Raw genomic sequence first — 23,626 nt, 5'->3', positions numbered from 1 at the left:
ATTTGCACCTCACTAAGAAAAACAGGTATGGCACCTCACAAGGAATGGGTTTTAGGGGTCCAGCAGCTGCTCAAAGGTACAATGGATGGTTCTGCATTGGCACAGGGCCCTGACCCTGGCCTACAATGAAAAGGTACCTACACTTCAGTAGCAAAAGTAAATTTGAAGGTGCAGCTAAAGCTCCTAGAAACACCTCCTAGAAACTACCTTCAAATACTGGCTGAAAATTCTCTTTAACACAGAGCCAGAAAGTCTACTAACCTTTTTACTCAGAGACAAACATAACTTCACCTGGTTCTCGGACATTACCTCTAAACTTAGGCAAATAGGCCTCTTGGTGGATTCCCTTTTGTTACTTGAGGAATCACACATCTTTATGTTAATCAAGCAGAGGCTGCTAGACAGTGAATTCCAGAAATAACACCCTTTGCAGCCTTCCGTGTGCTCCTCTGCTTATCTGGGGCTGCAACCCCACCATGGAATGATGCCTAACTACCTTTATGATCTGGTCACTCCATTACACCGTAGAGTATTTACGCTGGTGCGTTTGAATGCCTTTCTGTCCGCAGTGTTATCTGGAAGGTTTAGAGGTATTCCCTTCCAGAACAGACTCTGCACCTGGGGTCAGAATGTACCTGACCCTATAGTCCATATGGTTCTGGATTGTCCTCTTTTCAATATCTTTCGCGAAGATCCCATGATGTCCTCTATATGGCCCAGGGTCCCCCATAATAAACAACTTGTAGCCCAGTTTTTGCTGAGGGATGATTCACCGGAAGTGACTAGAGTTATGGCACAATTTCTGACCAGGATTTCAGAAGTTAAGTCTGGGGAGCTCTGGCCTGTGCAATAGTGGGGATTCCCTTTCCCTTCTTTTATATTGTATGCTCTAGAATTTTAATATATACTGATGGTTTTATGCTTATTGTTTTATTTATGCCAATAAAGGTATTGTATTTGTATTTGTATTTATTTAAGGAAAGTCCTAGTACTGGCTGCAAAATGTACTGTCCTTGAAAAGTACAATATATAGGAAAGAAACCAAGAACCTTACCTAGACAAACATGGCACGTTATTACTCTCCTAATAATTTGGTTCAGTTGATCCCTGTTGCCAGAAAATACGACGGCTTGCCCACCAGTATTGTTGATCTGGTTTAGACGAAAAAGGAAACAGGCATCAAACATTGATTGGTGTAGACTGAGAGCCCATGAATAGCTGAGGCCAAACAGAAGACTTGGTTGACTTCTGAAAACTTTGAGCAGCTTATGCTTTTAAGACACGCCTTCAGACTATGCAGGAGATGATGGCTGAGAGCTAGAAACCAGGCAGTCAGTTTCATCATCCTTTTTTTACAGTGCATAAAAATGAAAACTGTTTCTTTTTCATATTCATAAATGCTTTAATACACATGCCACTTCTTTTTTTAAAAACCTGCAAGGCTTTCAAAGAGGACAATATGCCTGATGGCCACAGTCCCTGGAGAATGGCTGTGGCTTAATCCCACAAATACCCCTGGAGCAGAAGAAAGGTTGAAGGGATGCAAACCTGCAGTGCATTTATGAGGGCCCTGTCCTCTCTGGAGGTAAGGAACACAGGCACAACTCCCGCATCATATAATTTCATGACAGCATCGTTAAGTTGTGCAGATGCTCTTGTTGGCCCATTGCTGAAGAAAACAGCCACCTTCCGCATGAGGAACCCACTGCGGGCGCGTTTGAAGGTATTCCTGGCCACAAAAGACATGGCCGTTTCTAAGCTCCGCTGTTTTGATGTCTGTGGCATTTGGAGCTCTTGGATCTGTTTGATGAGATTTGCTTTCCTTCGGGAGTCAGCAAAACGGATCTCAGTGGTGACTTCGCTGTTATAGGTAACTAACGCAACCCGGGCACCCCTGGGACAGTTGCTTTCAGCAATTGTGAGATTGTTAACAATTGACAACACTGCTTGCTTTGTTCTGTTGAAAATGTCTGCGCTTCCCCCAGTGGCGGTATCTATAGCAAATGCCAGTTCCGTGGGGTAAACTGGACATTCCCTGGGACCTGCAGGTAGTGGATACACAAAGCAAGAAAGGAATTTGATCAGACACATTTGCTTCCAAAATAGCAAGGGACATATTCTGCAGCTACAAACCAGTCCGTTCCTTTGAAGCCACAGCTTGCATCCATTTTTGGTGCCAGAAATTGAGGAATCTAATATGGACTTACCATAACAGCAGGCTGTGAATAACAGAAAGAAAGAAAGAAAAAGAAAGAAAGAAAGTCAATGACTTCATAGTCTCCTCCAAAGCAAACTAAGCATTAGAGGCAAAAGAAACGGACTTACGGCATTTATCTTTGATGTTGCGTACAAGTGTGCATTGCTTTAAAAGGAAAGGGAAAGGCAAACAGTGAAAAAAGAGGAAGAAATACAAGAAGTTTGGTACCAGCACAAAAAATTACGGAATGAGAAGATGACTTACGTCTCTTGCTTCTCCTCTGTCACCCTTGAGTCCCTGAAAGAAAGGATTTTAAAATGCAACTGTTATTGTAGGACTTGGGTTTCAGAGTGCTTGTCTGATAGGAGCTTGGCAGATTTCAGTCAACTGAGTATCAGGGAGGAGGGGAAAGCCCCCGGAGGTGGGGGGGGGGAGTGAGAAGAGTCTTGCCAGGGAATGGAATAGGAAGGAAGCAATTACAATTTATTGTCATCAGATCCTGTTTGTTGACACTGTATTTTGCAGAATCCTGTATCACTTTTATTTTTGAAAATTAATAAAAAATATAAAGGGGGGGGGGAGAGAGAGAGTTTTGTGTGCATTCTTCCAAATAACTGTGTGCCTTGAATTCAAGCCAAAGCTTCATTGGGAGATCTTCTTAGCAAAAAATCTGAGCACCGCTATTTTGAGGGCTTTACCCATGAAATGTTTAGAAGGGTGCTTTGCCTGCCTTTCTACTGGGTTAAGCCTCAGTCAAGTCCTTGGCGCATTCTATGCTGTCCCCAAATCCTGCAGGCATAAGGTTGGCGCTGCAAGGAGTGGGGTAATTCTTCCACTCTTTCTGTAAAACAGCTGCCTCCTGTTTCAGAGGTTGTTCTGACCAGGAGCCTTGGGGGAAATTAAGCCTAGATCCTGAAAGGAGCGGGAAGAAACCAAGGAAATTAAGGGGAAAATAATTCCGGAGCTCTCTTTGTTACTCAAGATGGCGGAGAGTGGAAAACAGGGTTTCCATCTCTGAGGGGCCAAACCCTTCCCCCCCCTATTTTCAGGGAGGGGGTTGGTTCAAAGGAAAACGTTCAAAGAAGTAGAGGCCAAGCATGGAGCTGAGCGTGGCTTCAGTGGCCGGAGCAGGAAAGTAGCCCCTGGAGGAGGAGGAGGAGGAGGAGGAGCCACGGCCATGGGAGCAGGGCTGCTGATGCACGGCCACTGCACCCGCCCCCTCCCCCCACCCTGATGCCGCGTGGGTCACGCCATGCACCCCATGATGGCCCCCCTTCTCCTGCAGAAGTTGGTGCCTCTGGTGGAGAAGGGAATGATTTATGGCCTTTGGTCTCACCCAGCAGGGCTCCTCTTGCATTCCAATGGACTGAGGGGGTTCTTTGCTGCAGGGCAGAACCATGGATGCTGCTGCCCACCGCTTCTTCATTATTAGCAAGTAGGAGTTGAAAAGTTTATATAATAATCACTTATCCAAATGGCACAAGTATGGCGGGCATGAGGGTGGGTGACTCAAGCCTCGCAACATCACAAGCAAAGCCGGAAATGCACACAAAAACAGAAGCCTCTGCCTCAAAATTCAAAATTTGGAGTTCAAACTTTTAACGGTCCAAGAAATGATAATTTAAAATTGTCAATTTGGGTGTTTAATTTTTAGATTATATTGCATCTTCCAGTCTCATTTCAGATTAGAATAGGATTGATTAACATCTCCAGCTATTGTTTTACTAAAAGATGTAGAAATTAATATTCAGTTGTAAGGGTCATAGGACTGATGTTCACATCAGCTGGCAAGAGGCATTATCATTTCTTCTTGGAACTTTCTTTAAACTATGCACGTATGTGTTTATGTTGTGATTTTATCCTGTGAACCACTCTGAGACTTTCGGGTACAGGGCAGTATACAAATTTAATAAATAGTAAAATAAAAAATAAAAAATAAGACTTTCAAACAATACAAGGAAGCTTGAAATGTCCAGGGCAAGCATATACAAATAGCAATTTCTTCTTTACAATTCCTTAATCTCTCGCACACAATCTCACAGTTTTCCCTGTTTTTAGCAGTTCTTAATTTTATCTGTAAGCTGCCTTGAGTCCCGTCAGGGGAAAAAGCAGGGTATAAAAAGAACGAAATACAAGAAATAAAGGTTTATTCGAGATAACTCAGGATCGTTCTATTGGATTAATAGAGATGAAATATGGTAAGTGAGTTTAATAGTAAACTCAGCATAGAAAGAAATGTAAAAGTATTCTAGACTCTTCAGCAAAATCAACATGTCAGGCCAGTGATGTGTGTATTGCAAACCTACCTCTGGCCCTGAATATCCATTCTCTCCTTTTTGGCCTCGTATGCCAGGTGCTCCTGCACTTCCCTAAGCAGGAAAAAGCAAACAAGAGTAAACGTGCTTGACCCAAATCCCACACACCTGCCCTTTTAAGTTAATTGTATCTGCTGTGGGTTGTTTCCCTGGAGAGGTTCGAATTAATGCAAACAGAGCCAGCATGATTCTACCTGGCCTACCTGCAGGCCCCCCCCCTCCATTATTTCTGCCCTGCCGTGAGGTTTCTGAAATTCCTCACCCCACCCGCCTGCATGTTCAACAGAAATCCGCTCTCCAACAAGTTACCCAAACATTTCAGAGCATTTAATTTCATTTGGAAGTTTATGCTAGTTAACTGTTTTAGGGGCTCTTTTATTACCTGGTGATTTGGACTTACTTGCGCTGAAATGATCTTTAAATTATTTTAAGCAAGTGTTGTAAGCTGCCTTGAGGACCAGTTGGCAAAAAAAAGCATATAAATGGTTTAAATAACATTTTTGTTCATGTACACTATGCAAATTCCTGTGTGTTTGTGTAGAATAGGCTGGATCCATAAATGGTGTGTGAAAAACAAACAGCCAGTACTACTTGCAAATGTTTCTGCAGCGCAATAACAGGTAGCTTCAAATACAGCTTCGAATACAGCTTGCACAAGTTTTTGCACAAGCACGTGAACACTTATTTAGATTTAGGTTTGCTTTTATCACACAATGCTCTAGCATGAGCTGTAAAACAGCACTGCCATGAACAGAATGCACCACCCACAAGCAGGTGACGTTTGAGTCTAACTCTATGGCTGCAGTTGGCCCACTCAGAGTTGATTAGAGATCTCTTCTCTAGTAAGCTGCAAGTGGAAGCTGATCTTTGCCTTGGAACTGATCATTTTGACGGTCTGAGACCGATTTTGTGTTGGCACCTATGGAACTTTCATGAATATATGAGTACTGGGACTTCTTTTTTTGACCCCGAAAAGGCACTGAATACAACTATGCAAGTAGTTGCAACAGGATGAAACTGGGAGTAAAGGAAATGATTTGTAGAAGAACATGAACCAAGCAGGCTCTCCATTTAAACACAGGAAGCTGCATTACCCTGAGACCTCTGCTTCCTTTGGGGCCAGGATCTCCAACGCCACCGTTATCTCCAGGCGCACCCTGTTCAAAACAGAGCAAAGTGTTATCTCTCTGGCACATGTCACTCATGAGCTACTGTATTTTAGCATAAGGAACACAATTAAAATTCTTCCAAGTACCCTTATTCCTGGATATCCTGGGAAACCAGGCTCTCCCTGTGGAAATAAGAAACAGATTGTGAGTTCAATGAAGCAAAGGCAGCGCCCTTCCCTTGTCTGTTCCCATAAATAAAAGGGCTGTGCCAAACCAGACCTGAGGAGGCACCCAACAGGCACGCCGTGCCACTCAGCAGAAACAAACCACCTCCATAAATTCTGCTTTGAAATTGTGTCCCCAACCCCCTGTAAGGGCAAATTAACATTCCGGGGGGGGGGGGCAGGATTCATGCAACCTAAGCCTGATGTTGCCTGGATGCTCCCCACCCCCATGAATGCCTGAGACGCTGTAAATGATGGGAAGTAATTGGCTGGTGTATAAGTGTCCCAAGGAACCCCTTCCCACTGCCATGTGCTGCTTACAATGACTCTAGGTGTACTTGAAACGTTGCAGTTTCACAGGTGAAAACAGGCAACCCCCCCCCCCCAAAGGTTTGTGTGTGACCATTAGAGAAAGGAAAGGGACGAAAGGGGATGGATGCAGGGTTGAGCCAAAGGCAACGCAGACAAGGAAGGTTCTGAAGAAGGAGAGAGGTGGTGTCATGCCTGCCCTGAGGGCGGGAGATAGGGAGGGAAGAGGACAGGGGAGGGGCAAAGAGGCCTTGCGCTCCTTGATACACATTTTGCTTTCACCAAACTCAACTGCAAAGCTTGCATTAAGACGTGCCTTCATGTATCTATCGGATAAAGGCAAGCCCTGGGACTGTACACACCTTTCTGCCTTTAGCTCCTGCCCTGCCAACTCCATCTCGTCCATCATCTCCCTACAAGACATAAAAGTGCAGAACATGAATGCGCAACACATCCTGGAGTAGTTAGAGCCTTCTTCAGCCAGTGTACGTGATCCTCAAAATTAGACATGCCAGAAGGCCACGGTTAATGTGTTCAAAGAGAGTTCTTTGAAAGAGAGGATCGGGAGAGTTGAAACGGAGGCTCTGTGAAGTGGATTATGAGCCGCCAGTGCTGGCCTCGCTGGAGGGTTCAAGCTCTTCAGCCTCTCGGAAGCGAGCCTGTGGGGACTGGCTGTTCAGCAATGCCTGCAGCCTCCACGGAGCCACACTTACCGTCTCTCCTCGGGGCCCAGGGGGACCGTTGGGACCCTTTGGACCAGGATTGCCAGGTTCACCCTGTGTTAAAAATAAAAAATTTAACTTAGGATGCAAGCTAGTATAACACAGTATTTAAGGGACTCAGATATGAATCCTGGTTGGAATCGCTTCTGCCATAGACTCATGAGGTGACCTTAGGAAATCTGCCTCCTCTGCTTAAGCACTCCCATCTGAAATATGGGGGTAACAATACTAATCTCACATGCAGGAGAGCATGTAAATAAAGGGCTCTCAACACTTGAAGGAGCGTCTCCACCCCCCTTGTTCAGCCCGGACACTGAGGTCCAGCTCCAAGGGCCTTCTGGCGGGTCCCTCACTGTGAGAAGTCAGGTTACAGGGAACCAGGCAGAGGGCCTTCTCAGATGCCCTCCCATCAGATGTCAAGGAAATAAACAACTATCTGACTTTTAAAACAAAATATAAAATCAAAAAATCAAAAAAACTTTCCAGTAGCACCTTAGAGACCAACTAAGTTTGTTCTTGGTATGAGCTTTCATGTGCATGCACACGTCTGTATCTGAAGAAGTGTGCATGCACACGAAAGCTCATACCAAGAACAAACTTAGTTGGTCTCTAAGGTGCTACTGGAAGGATTTTTTGATTTTATATTTTGTTTTGACTATGGCAGACCAACATGGCTACCTACCAGTACCTATATCTGACTTGTAGAAGACATCTGAAGGCAGCTCTGTTTAGGGAAGTTTTCAGTGCTTGATGTTTTATTCTGTTTAATATTTGTTGGGAGCCGCCCAGAGTGGCTGGGGAGGCCCAGCCAGATGGGCAGGGTATAAATACTGAAATTATTATTATTATTATTATTATTATTATTATTATTATTATTACTACTACTACTTGTGTTTAGTGGATCACCCCCTTTCTCCTCCTAACGCAGGTGCTGTATCAGCAACAGAGGAGGAACAACTGGAGAGTTTTCCACAGCTGCAGCAAGGAGGCCTCTGTGGGCAGACCTTATACTCAGCCAGCAGAGATGAGAATCTCTGGGGATTTCCCTTCCAGAGACCCTAAGATTGTGCTTTTAATATTTGCTGCACTGTATTAAATTGGCTTAAAACGGCACCTATCTTCGTAGCCCACCCAACCACATTTACTGCAGGTTCTGTAAGTTCCCCTCGCCCCCGCCTATGCTGATAGTTAAACTTGAGACAAAAAAATTAAAATAAATCCCTTCTGGATACATCAGCATTCAAAGCATTTGACACATTTTCCGTAGGAATTGCAGCATTTGCTGCACTCTGTATATGTGCAGAATCTCATTTTTCATTTTGAGCTACAGAAGAACTTTGAGAGAAATAATAATGCTTGTTGTGTACTGCTTCCGAGCACGAAGCAACTTCACACTTCAAACTAGGCATTCACACATTCTGGCAACGTCACTAGAGCTGACCTCTTTTATTTATGGCTTTCAAAGTGACATTGTTAAAATGCATGCAGTCACAGAAGAAAGGGGCTGACTCCCCTTCATTACATGTTAACACCAACATTAGTTCCCCCCCCCCCCCAATCTCCAGCCGTTCTCTGTAATTTTGTCATTTACCTTTTTACCAAGAGGACCCAGCCGGCCGCGCTCCCCAGAGGTTCCCGGGGGGCCTCCACCGCCCTATGGAGACAAGGCCTGGAGGTTGGCAACAGGGCAATAGCGCAAACGTAACAACAGGAACAACATGAACAGAAACTCATATGGAAGGCGCAGGATTTAATCTATGTTCAGATATACTTGGACAGCATTTGGAATCAAGATGGTAGACTGAACCTTTCAAAACTACACTGATTCTAACCACTGATTTCAAACCTCAACTGATTTTTTGGTTTCTTCGAATTCCTGAGCAATGTTGGACATAAGGCAGCCATGAGAACCGGATTCTGCACTCATATAATCCCCAGATGAATTTGGGCAAATAAGTGCAGTTCCTTTAAAACCTAAATTTCAAACTTTTAAAATGCTGTACTCATATTTGGTAATTTTGTCAACTTTAGTTTCAATTCCAGTTTTTGGCAACATTGGAAATATCTGTGGAAGGAACTGCTACAATGAATTTCTGTGAATGCTGCTCAATTAACACCAAAGCAGCTTCATTATTATTATTACGGTATCTATTTGTTTATACTCCACCTTTTTCCCTGACAGGGAAAAATCTGCTGGACGGATTTTTGAATGAAACTTTTCAGACTAACAGAAACAAGGAGCATTTAAGAAGTTACAATTTGTGAAGGATCTTGACAAGCTGGAATGTGTGCAGAGAAGGGCAACCAAGATGATGAAAGGTCTTGAACCCAAGCCTTATGAGGAACGGTTGAAGGAGAAGGGAATGTTTAGCCTGGAAAAGAGGAGACTGAGAGGAGATATGATAGCCATCTTCAAATATCTGAAGGGTTGTCACATGGAAAATGGAGCAAGCTTGTTTCTCCTCCTCTGCAGGGTAGGACTCCAACCCATGGCTTCAAGTTACAAGAAAGGAGATTCCAGCTAAACATCAGGAAAAACTTTCTGACACTAAGAACTGTTGGCAGTGGAATGGATGACCTTGGGAGGTTGTGGATTCTCCTTCCTTGGAGGTTTCTAAGCAGAGGTTGGATGGCCATCTGTCATGGATGCTTTAGCTGAGATTCCTGCATTGCAGGGGGTTGGACTAGATGACCCTTGGGGTCCCCTCCAACTCTACAATTCTATGATTCTAAGAAAAATAAAAGAATGTTACCCTTGGACCAGGCAGGCCTTGCTCTCCTCGAAGACCTGGAGTTCCAATGGTGCCAGGCGCTCCCTGTACATAAGCAAAAGCAAATACTGAGGTAAAAGACATTCAATACAAAAATTGAATTTTGCCAAAACACAAACAAGCAGTATTTCTTCCCTGATATAAGTAAATCTCTGGAAATGACAAGAACTTACTTTCCTGTGTCATGACAACACAAAGTAATATTTAGAAGCTCTGTGCACACATTTCTTCAGTAAATAGATAATGGTCTGCACCAGGGCCATAGCTAGGGGGTGATGAGAAAGGCTCCTGCCAGGGGCACAGGTAAGGGGGGGCACAATTGGCTACAAATATAAAAATAAGGGGTGCAATCTGGACAGTTCTGCCAGGGGCGCAAGATCACCCAGCCACGGCTCTGGTCTGCACTGGACCTGTATTAAACCAGTATCCCATGCAGTAGGGTAAATATACAACATTAACTATTTAGTGATCCAGTGATGGTCTCTGTGAAATTCCACTGCTGGTACTTTTTCAATTCACACCCCCAGAAACTATGTAGAAAGATGAAGTTCACAGCATCATCTGTTGGTACTTTGCAGGGGGAAGAGAGAATCACCAGTTACTTACTACTGCATTGTTATGAATGGACAGATTTACCTTACCAGGCAGGCATATATTTGAGCTGTGACGTTTCCTGGCCTTTGGGCTCCTACTGTTTACTGCTTAACCCAGGAAAATGCTTCAGCTGCAGCCCACAAAGGCTCAAGGCACGTTAGTCTTCAAGGTGCCACAAGTCTCCTTTCTGTTCTCTATCGTGCAACAGACTAGCATGGCTCTGCCCTGGAGCGTCACCAAAAATGCCAGAAATAAGCTAGAGAATCTCCTCACCTGTGGTCCTCTTGGACCTGGTTCTCCCACAGATCCTGCTGTTCCTGGTGGACCTCTGTTTCCCTAAAATAGAAGAGTAATTGAGTAGACAGTGTAATGAAACTAGTGGGCTGTAGATTAAGGACAGACAAAAAGAAAAAAGCACTTCTTTACAACATGTGGAATTCACTACCCCTGGGGAGGTACTGAACAGAGTGTGGAGATTTTTCTGCTTCCCTCTGCCTTTGCTCCTCAAACCACGCATACATGGCCTACCCTGTGAATTCTGCTTCCTTTTTAATGAGAGCCTGTATGCCTAAAGTAGATCGGGCAAATTCATGGAGTTTCTGTCTTCAAACAGCAGGACTGGGCATCTCTTGCCTCCACGTCGTCTCTTTGTGGGCTTCTCAGAAATATCTGCACTGTCCACTGCTGGGAACAGGGTTCTGGGCTAGAGTCTAGCATTTAAAAGATGAAATGTAACTTTCCTAAATGTTGTCCAGTACCTACATGGAAAACTTCATTTTCCTCAAAGGTTTATTTCCATGAACCAGACTGGGTGGCTGTGGACCAGACATGACTGCTTAGCTTCATCTGACCTACCTTATAGGGTTGCTGCAAGGATAAAATGGTGGGGGTGGCAACACCAGACATGTGTGCATGGGGTGTGGCAGGTATAGCCAGGGACACCCTGAAGTTTCAGAAAACCAGGAATCGTGATGAGGAGGAGAGCACATAGTGCAACAACCTGGCTCCCTCAACTGCCACCATTTTCAGGGAAGCCGTGGGGAGGGCGAGAGACAAAGGCAGAAGGGGGAATGAGGGATGCAGAGAGAGATGCAGGCAGAATAAAAAGGCTGGATTGGCTTGTCCCCACATCAGTCTCTGGAAGCATCCCTGGGGTGACTGGCTCACGTGGTAGCAGTAAGGGAGGTTGGGGGGGGAGTCCTTCTCTAGGCCAGGAAGATGAAGAAAATTTGATCTGTTTTGGTCAATTTGGGTCAGCTCATTATCTGGTTAAGATAAAGATCATGAAAATTGAACATATATTTCTGCACGTCTGGTTAATACTACAATATAAATTTGGTATTTTGTATATCATTTTTAAGTTGTGTAAGTAAAGTTCAGTTGTCAATTTGAAAAGGTAAGTTTAGTTAAGCTTCAGTTTCTTTCGTTTTGTTGGATGAATAAAAATAATGCTATGATTGAGTATAAATGTTCATCTTTAAATAAATGAAAATTCCATGGGTGCACACCTGAACGAAATGTGCTGTGCATGCCTTTGGGGGACACCATGTAAACCTCACTGATTTCAGGTCTTATTACTAATAGGTTCACAATAAATGTTTTTCAGACCTGAGCCACCTGTGAAACATATTCATGTCTGCAAACATCATAACAATTGCCTTGTATAAATGAGCAGTGTACATGATTAGCTGATGCTAGGGCAAATGTTTCTCAAATGCATAGTTACCCCACAAATTTATATTTAATATCAGAATTGCAGGAATTCTCATTTGCATTCTTCAAATCTGATATACTGGTAACTTCTCCTGTCCTGCAACCCATATTCCCAATCATGGATCTTAAAAACGAAAGAAAGAATGGTGTAGAAGTATGATATTTTGCATGTAGATTGTTAGCACTTACTTTGATCCCTGGAGGTCCTCTTCTGCCCTGTTCTCCCTGCAAATCGATAAAAAGCACAGCCACAAACAGTAATGTGAAACTATCTCTAGCAACAACCTCTGTTCTGTTTTTGTCATTGCCTCTGCTTTGCAGTCTTCTTTCAGGGTTCCCTGATAGGAAACAGGCCACTTATTCTGAACTTCCTTTGTGGGAAGATCACAGCAGGGCTCAGTAACTAAACAAGCCTTATCCAACACCTCCTCTAGTTCAGCTTCTGGCCCTGAGTAAAGCTCTGAGCGCCCTCCCACCCCCCACCCCCCACACCCCCCAGGCAGGCAAACTCCTTTCCTTAAATGTTTCTTCCCCAATGCTGCCCACAATATGGCTTCCCCCCAGACAGCAGCCACATTCTCACTGCCCTCACCCAGTTCCCTTAGGAATACCCTGTTTCATAACACCAGGCAATATGTCTCCCACCCACCTCCTGGCAAGGAAGCTGGCACTCTTGTGATCAAACCATTCCCTGTAACAGGCAGGGCCATGCCTCCTTCATCATGCTAATGTGGCCTCCCGCCAAACCTCAGCTCTGGGGCCCATTGAGACTGAGAGTGTTCTATCCAGATCTTTGGATGAAGGTGTGTCAGTCCACATTTGCCATGTGTTCCTCCCAATATGTCCTCGCTCCAAAGCTGAATTGTATCAGGCAGCAACCAGCTCAAGGCAACTGAATGCAGGGAATCCATCCCTGATGATACTGCCATGGGAGCAGGAGAGCACGCAGGTGAGAGCAGGGAAATGGCTCACGCAACCAGGAGAGGCCAGGCATCCCTGAAGAAATATGGTGCTGCTTTCTTCACGGATAACGTCACAAATTTGCTGTTTGTTACACCTGGCTGTTTTCCCTAGTTTCTCTAATTGGTTTTGTAAATAACCAAATACTATAATCCCAACACATTAATTTCTAATAGTAGCATGAGCTTGACTGGAAGGCGCATGGTTCAGATGTTACTGAAGCTAAGCAAGTATGGAGCCAGTCACTGTCTGCATAGGAGACCCTGCTGGGAACCCTGCTGAATGTCAGCTTGAACTTCATGATGGAAGAAAGGTGGGCTCTAAATGTACCTAAATAAATAAATAAGAAAGAAAGAACCCACACTGGGGGGGTTGCACCAATCTGCACCCCCTTCAAATTGTTTTCAAGAAACAAATCTTGATGAAGGACAATATAAAAAATACTACAAATAACAGCTCGGTTCTCTGTCCTGGTGCATTGTTGATAGAGTGTAGCAAAGCTATTTCCTTCCATTACACACTAGGAACCGTTAGCCAGAAGCAAACTAAGCAGTAGGGGAAATGAACAATACTCACATTTCTTCCAGGTCCTCCTGGGGCACCCGCTGGTCCATCTCTTCCAGGTTCCCCCTGGGACAGACAAAGCACACATTCTGTTTATTGCTTTATAGGCAAAGAGTAATCAATATAACAGCATTTTGTTCAAATTATCAGTTTTTATTGCAGTGAAAATCCAATGAAATAAGCTTTACCGATTGTCCAAGTTCACCCTTTTGCCCTTTAGCTCCTGGCTGAATGACATCGGGTCCTGGGGTGCCCTGGAAGCAGCAGCAGAAAAAGTGAACAAGTCATTAGTGAGGTAGCATTTGCTTTAGTAACTTCCTGAGTAGCCATGACTTGTGTTTTGAAGCATGTGCTGCAAAATTAACATTTCTTGAGAACTCAGGTTGTTATGCTATATGTATTCCCCCTGCCTCAGCCCAGTGGAAGGGATTCAACTAGCAAAGGTTGATGCCTCAATTGCTTTGCTCTAGGAGCCCAAATTTCAGTCGCCTCAGAAGAGGTAGCTGCATCTACATGTTACGCTGCAGTATGGCGCACCCAGTACCCCAGGTGTTCCCGTTCCAGAGAGCCACCACTTGGCCAGTAGAAAAACCTAAATAAACTGAGACAGCTTGTGGCCCACTCCCAGGAACCATGTACACATTAGGGGCTGCTTGTATACAGTATGCAAGAGATGGGGAAGAACCAACATTGTGTACGTGTTTTAGTGATGCACAGCACTGGATATCAAGAGCCTTCTGCTTCACAGAGAAACTGCTCCGTGACACTTGCCCCAGTCTAAAGTCTGAAATAAAAACCCTTGAAATATGTTCAGCATATTTACCGAATCTCCTCGCAATCCACGGTCGCCACGCTCTCCTCTTTCTCCTTTGACTCCTTTGCCACCCTGCAAAGGTATATCCACATCAAAACCCAGCTGAAAGGCGCCCAACACAGCTATGGCTTTCTGTAGTCAATGTTTAAGTATGTTGTCTGACGATTGCTGATATTCCACAAAGAAAATACTAATGAAACAGAAAATGGACTGCATTCTTGCATCTATGTCAGGGCCTCTTTAATATAAAACATGACGACCCCGCCCCAGGCTGCATGTGTCTTTTCTGATGCAGAATCAGATGTGTTTGGTGCCTGTGTTGGACCCGCAGAGGTCTTGAGGTCGCAAGCATTTTGCTTTGGTTGTTTGGGTGCTGGCAACAGCTCTGGGATCACATTTGCCCTAGTGTGTTTTGAGTAGATAATATAAAACTTACCCGTCTGCCGGGGCCTCCCCTGTCCCCAGGAGAACCTGGATGGCCTCTGTCTCCCTGGCAAAAGCAATCACATTATTCACATCTATTAATGAAAGTTTGTTACATAAAACAAACATTTTCCAAAACAGAAAAGTTTCCTTTAAATGACCAAATGTTTCCCAGGCAACTTACTTCTTCCCCATCTATTCCATCGAGGCCAGCCTCACCCAATTCACCCTGCAGAAGGGAACGAAGCAGTTATTACAGCGCAAAACATCCAATTTACACAAAGGTGACAATGCATTGTTTTTAGGAGAAACACACACATATGTGGTAGACATCTTTTCCTTTCAATATTTCTAAATGGTTACATACCTTTTCCCCTTGAAATCCACGACTTCCCTAGAGAGATACGAGAAAAGGAAGTGTAAGCAAAACCTTGCTCCTCAGAAACCCAAATTAGATAAATAAATCAAATGAAAATGAAGGGCCGCCACACTTCAAAGCAGCAGATCATCTGAGTTCTATCAGCTTTTCCACTGACTTCAATAAGAGTTGGCCTGCTCTAAAAACTGCTTGATGCAAGAATGTTGTGGCTCAAGATGCCCCCAACTTACAAAAATAAAATGAAATTTAAAGGCTGAGATCCGATGCACATTTACCCCAGAGTGAGTTCTACTGAGGTCTTGGCATACTTTGATAGGAATGTGTTGGAGGGGCTGGGCATGAATTGTGCAGAAAGCCACAAAGCCCAGTGGATATTGCAGCATCAAGAAGAACCTGGTATTTTCTACCCTTTCTGTAAGTTCTTAAGGGCACAACGAAGATTCCAGTCCCTCGGAGGGCTCATGAGCATGGAACCAGAGCGCACAAACGAGAATAATCAGAAGAGTTGCAAGAGTTGCTGTAGCTCGAAAGATTAAAACTGCTGAAATAAATGCCTTTCTTTTCCTATATCTTGATCACTCTCTCTTCTGCCCACCCACTTTCCAACTCTTCTCAGACCCTTTGCTCAAAACAAGTATCTACAACAGGGTTTCCCAAACTTGGGTTCGCAGCTGTTGTTGGACTGTAAAAGGAAAAGGTAAAGGACCCCTAGACGGTTAAGTCCAGTCAAAGGTGACTATGGGGTTGCGGCACTCCTCTCGCTTTCAGGCTGAGGGAGCCACCATTTGTCCACAGACAGCTTCCAGGTCATGTGGCCAGCATGACTAAAACACTTCTGGTGCAATGGGACATCGTGATGGAAACCAGAGTGCACGGAAATGCTGTTTACCTTCCTGCCGCAGCAGTACCTATTTATCTACTTGCACTGGTGTGCTTCCGAACTGCTAGGTTGGCAGAAGCTGGGACAGAGCAACGGGAGCTCACCCCACCATGCGGATTCGAACCACCAACCTTCTGATCAGCAAGCCCAAGAGATTCAGTGGTTTAGACCACTGTAACTCCTATCATCCCTAACCAGCAGGACCAGTGGTCAAGGATGCCGGAAATTGTAGTTCCAAAACAGCTGGAGACCCAAGTTTGGGAAACTCTGCTCTAGAGAATAAGACAGGCATTCTAGGCCAGGAAAGTGGACCTTCAGGTCTGTGGCAGGGACAGAGGTCAAATGTGACTCTCCAGGCCTCTTTCTCCAGCTGCCAGAACTCTCTGGAGAGCACCTGCCCTCCCCCAGGCCACGGCCTCTCAGGGACTCCACTCTGCCCCTTCCTCAAGTGCTTCTCCCTGGCTGCACTGTGTCCTTGTACTGTGCCTCTTGCCTGCCTGGACAGAGGGTGGAGGTGGGAGAGAGTGGTTTTGTATGTGTAGAAACCTCTTCCCTTTGCACAGGGTGGAATGCAGTCTATTGCGCAAAGCTTGCCTGTAGCTTACTTGGGTCTGAGTTGATGCCATTTTGGGTTCCCTCCATTCTGCTAAACCTGTGTCTACATGCAAATAAATGAATTAGCTTGAAACTAACTTACTGTGGAAAGGTTGTATCCCCTGCTCTGCCTTCTGCTGCCTCTGGTCCCATCCACCCTGACATGTGGCCTGCAGAGGGCCGACCACTGAGCTGAAAGGGTGACCACCCCTGCCAGTCTGGGTTTAGGTGAGGGCACAACCAATTCCAGGTTTATGGAGCGGAGTTTCACAGCATAATCCTCTATGTGCCTGCCCCAAAGTAAATCCCACTGAGCTCAACAGGGTTACTCTCAAGTAAGTGGATATATGAGTGAAGCCTCCCAGGATAATCCTACAGATATCTGTTCAGAAGATGTTCAACTGAATTCAGTGGGGCTTCCTCCCCAGGAAAGTGGGGCGAGATCTGCAGCATCCATCACTGTCATTCATTTTCTGAGCTTGGGGGAAAGAAGACGAAGCAATGTGCTGAAAATACCCAATACTTATCACATGATAAATGTGGATGTTCACTGATCTGCTGCAAGAAACCAATACTTGATCTTCAGCTGGAGTGAACAGGGCCGGTGCCTATGGACAGATGTTCACCTGCTCTATCCTGTACTATCTGTAGTTGTTGCTTTTAATACCTTAGTTCCTCTTTCACCAGGACAACCTTGGAATCCTTGAGTTCCGTTTATACCTGGAGGCCCACGGTCACCCTGTGAGAAGAAAGGAATAATTCAACAATTTGCATTTATGTCCATTCTGCCATCGGTGGGCTGGGTATTATCTTGGCTATTGTGCCTTACCTAGAAAGCTGCTTATTTAAGCAGTTCTGCAATTAACACCTGGTTAATTGCAAATGGCTCTGAGTGGATCTCTAGTGACACTCCCCTTAAGGAGTCACATAGAAATTCCATCATGCTTTAATAAAACTATAAATGGGATTTGCCAGCGCCTCTCCCCAATATCATTTTAAATGGCAGATGAGAAAGACCAGTCTTCTGCGCTGTCTTGATCAGCCCACAGTACTCAACTACCATTGCTCGGCTCTTTGCAACTTACTTCTGCAACCACTTCCTTCCAGCCACACGACAACAAGATGAGGGGAAGGGCAGACACCCTTAAGGTTAAAGTCACTTTTGCCCTTCGTTTTCTTTTTCATTCTATAATTTCATTTCTAATTTGCATACCACCTTTTTACATAGCTGGGCACAAGGCAGGTTATAAGCCACAGAAACAACAAAAGATAGAACAAAGGTCACACATCCTCTAACAATCTGATCCAGTGGAAGTAAGTCGTGATGAAACAGATTCCTATAAAAACAAACAACTTAAATCAACTAAATAATCGATTTGAGAAGATTGGGCAACATATAAAACATTATTGCAAGAGGAAAATGGAGAATTGAAATTAAAAGATTATTCAGCAATTAAGGTTCATGTGTATGATTGGTTCCAGTATATACAAATTAAATATAGATTAGTGAAAGACAAAAAGATAGGATTCGAAAAAGAAATATCTAAATTTGGTAAATATTTGATTCAAGAAAGATCTAAAAACATATCCAAATTATATAATCTGATCCTGGAATGGGAAACAAAGGATGAAATAGTCAAAGCATCAATGATTAAAATGGGCACAAGATATTGGTAAAAAATATAATGTATGATCAATGGGAAAGATTATGGCAAAAGGATATGAAATTTACGATGTGTTATAAATTAAAAGAAAATTTTTTAAAGGTTTGACATAGATGGTATATAATGCCCAAAATAATTGCTAAAATGAATAAAAATTGTAGTAATATTTGTTGGTGATATAATTCGGCTATAGGCACCCTATTCCACATGTGGTGGAACTGCCCAGATATTAAACAATTCTGGGAGCTAATTTATAATGAAATGAAAAAAATGTTCAGATATTCTTTTAAAAAAACACCAGAGGGTTTTCTGCCGGATACTGTGCCTGAAAATATAAAGGAAGTAGATAGGGTGCTCTGTCTATAGGCAACAGTGGCCGCAAGGCTGCTCGTTGCAAAAAACTGGAAAAGTACTGAAATTCCTACAAAAACAGAATGGCTTGCCAAATTAATAGAGTATCATAATGTAATTAAGATAATGGGGAATATTGGAGAGATCTCAAAGGACAGGTTGGAAAAGGAATGGAAGGCCTTTAGGGGATATATACAAAATTATATTGAAAGACCTGAACTCCTATCAGAATGAAAAAAAGTTCCGTAAGAAAAATAAGTTAGAAGGAAATAATAGTATAATTAATTGTATATAAGAGAAATAATAGAAGATAGAAGATATTGCAGCTGAGAAGATTGGAAGCCCAGCACTGGGTGAGGTGGGGTGTGTGTGTGGAAAGGGTGGTTGAGGGGTGAGAAGGAATGTAAAATGTTATTTATAGGCATAACCAATTATTTTCTACACAATGTATGGGGAATATATGCATGTGTGTATGTATATTTGCATGTGTCTTTTAGTATGTTTTAATATTAAAAGTTTTTCAATAATAAATAAATAAATAAATAAATAATTGATTTAAAATATAATGTTTCAATTAAAAAACCTCAAAATCAGCAAATAACAATCAAACAGAAAATCAATCCCAACCATTACAGTAAATTGTTACTAGACTACAATCAATTAAAATAGCAGCAAAGTCACAACATACACAAAATTTCTCAGTCGAAATATATATATAAGAATAAAAAATTGCCCAGTAGCACCTTAGAGACCAACTAATTTCTCAGGGCAGATGAAAGAGTTTCTATTTCAAAAAGTTTACTCACTGGTCCGCCTTCATCTCCAGGATAGCCTCTGTAGCCATTTTCCCCTGAAACTCCCTTTAAAACACACAAAGACACAACACACATGGTTTGTATTTCCATCTATATACAGTACATGCACTCGGGCTCTCTCTTCTAATATCTAGCATTCATCCCCTTAATCTCAATTCAAAATCTATATGGGTTTCTACAAATAGAAGGTTTCTATTTTACTATTTATAGAAGTAAATAATTGCACTAAACAAGCAATCTGACTTGCAGGTCATCCTCAACAGCACTTGGTTCTGTACGTATATCGAATTTTACAGTCTTTCATGAATAGCAATGCTATCTTCTTTTTATGGCATTAGGGCTTGCAGTCAGAAGAAGATGGTATTTAGCTTATCTCTGCCACCTGAAGTTCTATTCCTGTCTCTCTAATGTGAACAGTGTTAAATTATTCCTTACTCTTTGCATTACATCTCAATGAGATGTTCAGAATTTGACCCACAGAGCAGAAGTCTTTGCCTATCCACGTTCAACTTGTCATCACCAGGCACTGACCCTGGGACTACAAACATGGTCCCCAGCACGGTCAAATTCTGAGCCAAAAGTAGAAGCTTTGTTTTTTATTAACCTAAGTAACAATGCTGAAATGAATTTTCACATCAACTCAGAATCTGGCAAATTTAAATGGACAGCGCTGAACCGATATCTGGAAGCACGATTCTTTCCAGACAAGGCTCCATGAGTACAATATACAGAATTTGCCATAATTCCATTCTGGCCCCTCTCAGGTGGGTGCCATTGCCATCCTAAGAGAACAAGGGAGGCATTCTAGAAAAACAGCACTGGCAATACATAGATCCTTGTCAGCCAAGGAGCTGCTTTAGGTGTGCCAGGGGTCCGGGCAATGTTTCTAGTGCAATTTTGGCCTCTTCCCCTTTGAACCGAAGAACTACCTTGCCTCCATCAAGGCCACATCACTGATAGCTCCCAGTTTCAGAACCATGCTGCTATTAGTCATGAGGCTGATATCCCCAGATCTAAATCCCCTTGGAAGTGTGGAACTAGTTATGTAGTACTTTGCATCCTGGTCAAAGACCAGAAAATTGGTTGCTGAATTTCCAATGGCTGAAATTCCAATGAGGCTGAAACATCTCACCTTTGGTCCAATAGACCCTGGCAGCCCTCTGTCTCCCCTCTGTCCTGAACATTTGCATGGGACACCACAGCACGCCTTTTCTGCAATGTTGTCCTGTAAGGAAAGTAAGTATTGCCATTAGTAAATTAGAACACAGATCAACTCATTTTTTAAAAAAAGACACATGAGCTACAAGTAAATTCCTTCTCCTCAATGGCCATGTTTGCAGTAGATTAGGGTGTGTTATTAGAGAATGAAAGGAGTTGAGGCACAGGCCCATGACACAAATGTAAATAACATTTGCATATGCTAATGTGCACCCAGCTGCCCTATAAACCAAAGTTCTTTTAAAAAAAGTTAAAAGAGGCTCCTTACAATATCTCACCATGAAGGCAAGTCCAATAACATGAAAGTGGGCAATTTATGTATGAATTGTCTAAATTTCTTTTGGCCAGTTTAGAAAATAATGTTTTAAAAACCGGCAACTAAATTTAAAATAGCTGAAAAAAGCAGGAAAGATGCTAAAAGTAGCAATGAGGGCAATACTCAGCTGACCTGGACCTACAGCTTGGAGAATATGTGTACACCTGTGAAAAGTGAATAGAGTCCAATGGACAATTACATAGTTTAACGTAGCAGCTAAGAGACACAGAAAGTTGCTAGCTGAAATGTCACCTCATAGTTAGGCGCAAAAAGAGTGCATTTCTGCAAAGAAGAAACCACAGGTGTGTAACAGGTGTTCAAACCTAAGTCCATAAAAATATACATCTAAAGCTACTCAGGCAAATTACAGATCTTAGTTATTTACTAGTTGCTCTGCCAGTTCAAAGTCTATATCCTGCAGATTCACTCGAAGAGGTCGATTATAAGTAAAACCACGCCCAAATTCCAGCTTCATCACATCATCGAAATTTGCTGCTCGCTCCAACCCAACAAAAATGAGAGCCTTGACACCTGGAGAATTGCAAGGAAAAGCCGTCAGCCACAAGCAATTGTTCACCAACTCTAAACAGCTCATTCTGTACGGCTCCGCAGGGGTGCTGCCTTGTTCTCTGGGGAGACACCACCTATATGCTGGTGGTGGCAGGCTAATGCTCTCCTTTCACTTGATCCAAACTCTCTGCTCTCAGTGCTTATTCTGCCTAGAAGCAAGTTGCACCAAATTACCGGTGCCACCTCAGGCATTTCAGAAATCCACAGCATCAGATTTTGGAAAACATTTCCCTGCTGTACTGTATTATTGTTCTTGCTATTCAGACACTGACTGGTCTCTGTTGAACCAGCCAGGCCCAGAAGTTAAGGAGCCCTTTAAAAATTGGAAAGAGGCAACTACAGGCCACTCCTCCCACAGCCCAACATTTTGTGAACCATTTCTTCCCCCCCCCCTAAAAAATCCCAATAATGGAGGATGGTGAGAGCCCCTTCCTCGATGCTGCCACACACATCTTCCTTGAATTGAAAAGACAGTACAGCAACACAGCTTCCCAAAAGGCTCTTTGGCTCATTCATTCTATAGGAATATGGTATCCCCCCTGGCTGCACTAGACTGCGAATGTAGCACTGAGCAAGAAACCCCAGGCTCTTTCTCCTTTTTTGTAATTGTCTGGGACAGGCCATACTATGTCAAATGGTATCACAAGCAAGTAATTAAATCTTCCTTGTGTTGCAGTGGTTAAAGAATGGCAAAAGAGAAGAAATCAGGGTAGTTTTAAAATGTCAGTCTTCCACCTTCATTCAAAATGGTGTCCAGTTGTATCCAAATGCAGACAAAATTCTGCTCTTCCATCTCAGGAACCATTGTGCAAAATTTGCTTATGAGATATAAAATTTGGATAAAACCGGCACAGAAATGTTTAGTCCACCATCTTGATTAAAAATGGCTTCCATTTGTATTCAAACACAGACAAAAACCGTCTCCCTCATGCAAAATTTGATTACAATGTCATAAGAGGTGTCCAAATGAAAAGGCAAAGAGACCTGCAACTTTCCAAAATATATTGTTGATAATACCTTCTCTCTTCAGATCATCAGACGCAGCTGCTAGCTGCCCTCTAGCACCATCGATGCCATCAGTTAAGTGTATTACAACCTGAGGAAGGAAATAAGTTATTATACATCAGTTGTGAAACACATTTATATGAAAAAACATCACTCTGATGTAATTTATTTTATTATCAGATTCATAAACCATCCTTCATCGTAAGATCTCAGGGCGGTGCACATAATGAAAGGTCTGCCATGAGAAACCTAACAACCATTCTGCTTCCAGGTGAATCCCCCTCATGGCTGGGTGCTGCTGCCATAGCTGCTTGAGCCATTTTTGCTATTATCTGCATTACAAGAATTCTGCGCAGCTAAAATGGAACCCGTTCTCGGGGAAGGGAGGCACTTCTGTGCACGTCCCTCTGCCATGGGCAACCTTGGGCCATGTAGTTCTCCCAAGGCGCCCTGGTCAGTTTTCAGAATGACATTCAGGAAATGGCCTGTGGTTCCAGAGCAGTCCAAGGATCTCTTCTGGGTATGCCCTGTGGCACAAGGGTATCTGAGGCCAACTGTCCTCCACACTCTTTGCCTTGGATGAGAGCAGGATGATGTAGAAGTTGGGAATAGCTCCTCCAGTCATGGCAGAGGGACACGGGTGGCCCTGTGGTCTAAACCACTGAGCCTCTTGGGCTTGCCAGTTGAAAGGCTGGCGGTTCAAATCCCCACGACAGGGTGAGCTCCCATTGCTCTGTCCCAGTTTCTGCCAACCTAGCAGTTCAAAATCATAGGTACCGCTGAGGCAGGAAATGTCCCATTGCACTGGAAGCTGTTTCGTCATGCTGGCCACATGACCCAAAAAGCTGAATGCAGACAAACACCAGCTCCCTCGGCCCGCACCCCACAGCCGCCTTGGACTGGACTTAACCTTCCAGGGGTCTGTACCTCTTACCACTCATGGCATATGTACTGTGACTGTCTCCAGAGGTTTGGGCAAGACAGGGCAAGGTTTGAAACGAACAAGGCTGCTTAGGGCAGAAGAGTGGCTTATAGGCCAACACAAGTTGGCTATCTCCACCAAAATTACATCTATAACTCCATACAGGCAAACAAAACTTATGAAGTGTTTAGCTCAAG

At 43.6% G+C, this 23,626-nt stretch overlaps 1 protein-coding gene across 3 annotated transcripts in view; it reads right to left on the bottom strand.

Annotated features, from left to right (window-relative positions):
- Positions 1 to 23,626, bottom strand: part of COL6A3 (collagen type VI alpha 3 chain) — a 98,355-nt gene that overhangs the window by 26,353 nt on the left and 48,376 nt on the right. For all 3 annotated transcript variants that reach the window (XM_033172295.1, XM_033172302.1, XM_033172311.1), the window contains 25 exons: positions 22,520 to 22,598; positions 21,318 to 21,463; positions 20,531 to 20,623; positions 19,390 to 19,443; positions 17,236 to 17,307; positions 15,083 to 15,109; positions 14,900 to 14,944; positions 14,729 to 14,782; positions 14,302 to 14,364; positions 13,667 to 13,732; positions 13,491 to 13,544; positions 12,144 to 12,179; positions 10,515 to 10,577; positions 9,630 to 9,692; positions 8,468 to 8,530; positions 6,868 to 6,930; positions 6,517 to 6,567; positions 5,768 to 5,803; positions 5,607 to 5,669; positions 4,504 to 4,566; positions 2,462 to 2,494; positions 2,326 to 2,362; positions 2,208 to 2,219; positions 1,549 to 2,042; positions 1,055 to 1,151 (listed from right to left, as the gene is read on the bottom strand). In XM_033172295.1, the coding sequence (XP_033028186.1) occupies positions 1,055 to 1,151; positions 1,549 to 2,042; positions 2,208 to 2,219; positions 2,326 to 2,362; positions 2,462 to 2,494; positions 4,504 to 4,566; positions 5,607 to 5,669; positions 5,768 to 5,803; positions 6,517 to 6,567; positions 6,868 to 6,930; positions 8,468 to 8,530; positions 9,630 to 9,692; positions 10,515 to 10,577; positions 12,144 to 12,179; positions 13,491 to 13,544; positions 13,667 to 13,732; positions 14,302 to 14,364; positions 14,729 to 14,782; positions 14,900 to 14,944; positions 15,083 to 15,109; positions 17,236 to 17,307; positions 19,390 to 19,443; positions 20,531 to 20,623; positions 21,318 to 21,463; positions 22,520 to 22,598 (1,927 nt within the window). The remainder of the gene's footprint in view (positions 1 to 1,054; positions 1,152 to 1,548; positions 2,043 to 2,207; positions 2,220 to 2,325; positions 2,363 to 2,461; positions 2,495 to 4,503; positions 4,567 to 5,606; positions 5,670 to 5,767; positions 5,804 to 6,516; positions 6,568 to 6,867; positions 6,931 to 8,467; positions 8,531 to 9,629; positions 9,693 to 10,514; positions 10,578 to 12,143; positions 12,180 to 13,490; positions 13,545 to 13,666; positions 13,733 to 14,301; positions 14,365 to 14,728; positions 14,783 to 14,899; positions 14,945 to 15,082; positions 15,110 to 17,235; positions 17,308 to 19,389; positions 19,444 to 20,530; positions 20,624 to 21,317; positions 21,464 to 22,519; positions 22,599 to 23,626) is intronic.

Source organism: Lacerta agilis, chromosome 1, assembly GCF_009819535.1.
Source record: "Lacerta agilis isolate rLacAgi1 chromosome 1, rLacAgi1.pri, whole genome shotgun sequence".
Taxonomy (NCBI): Eukaryota; Metazoa; Chordata; class Lepidosauria; order Squamata; family Lacertidae; genus Lacerta; species Lacerta agilis.
The sequence above is the reverse complement of the archived record's forward strand: the minus strand, read 5'-3'. Positions and strand labels throughout refer to the sequence as shown.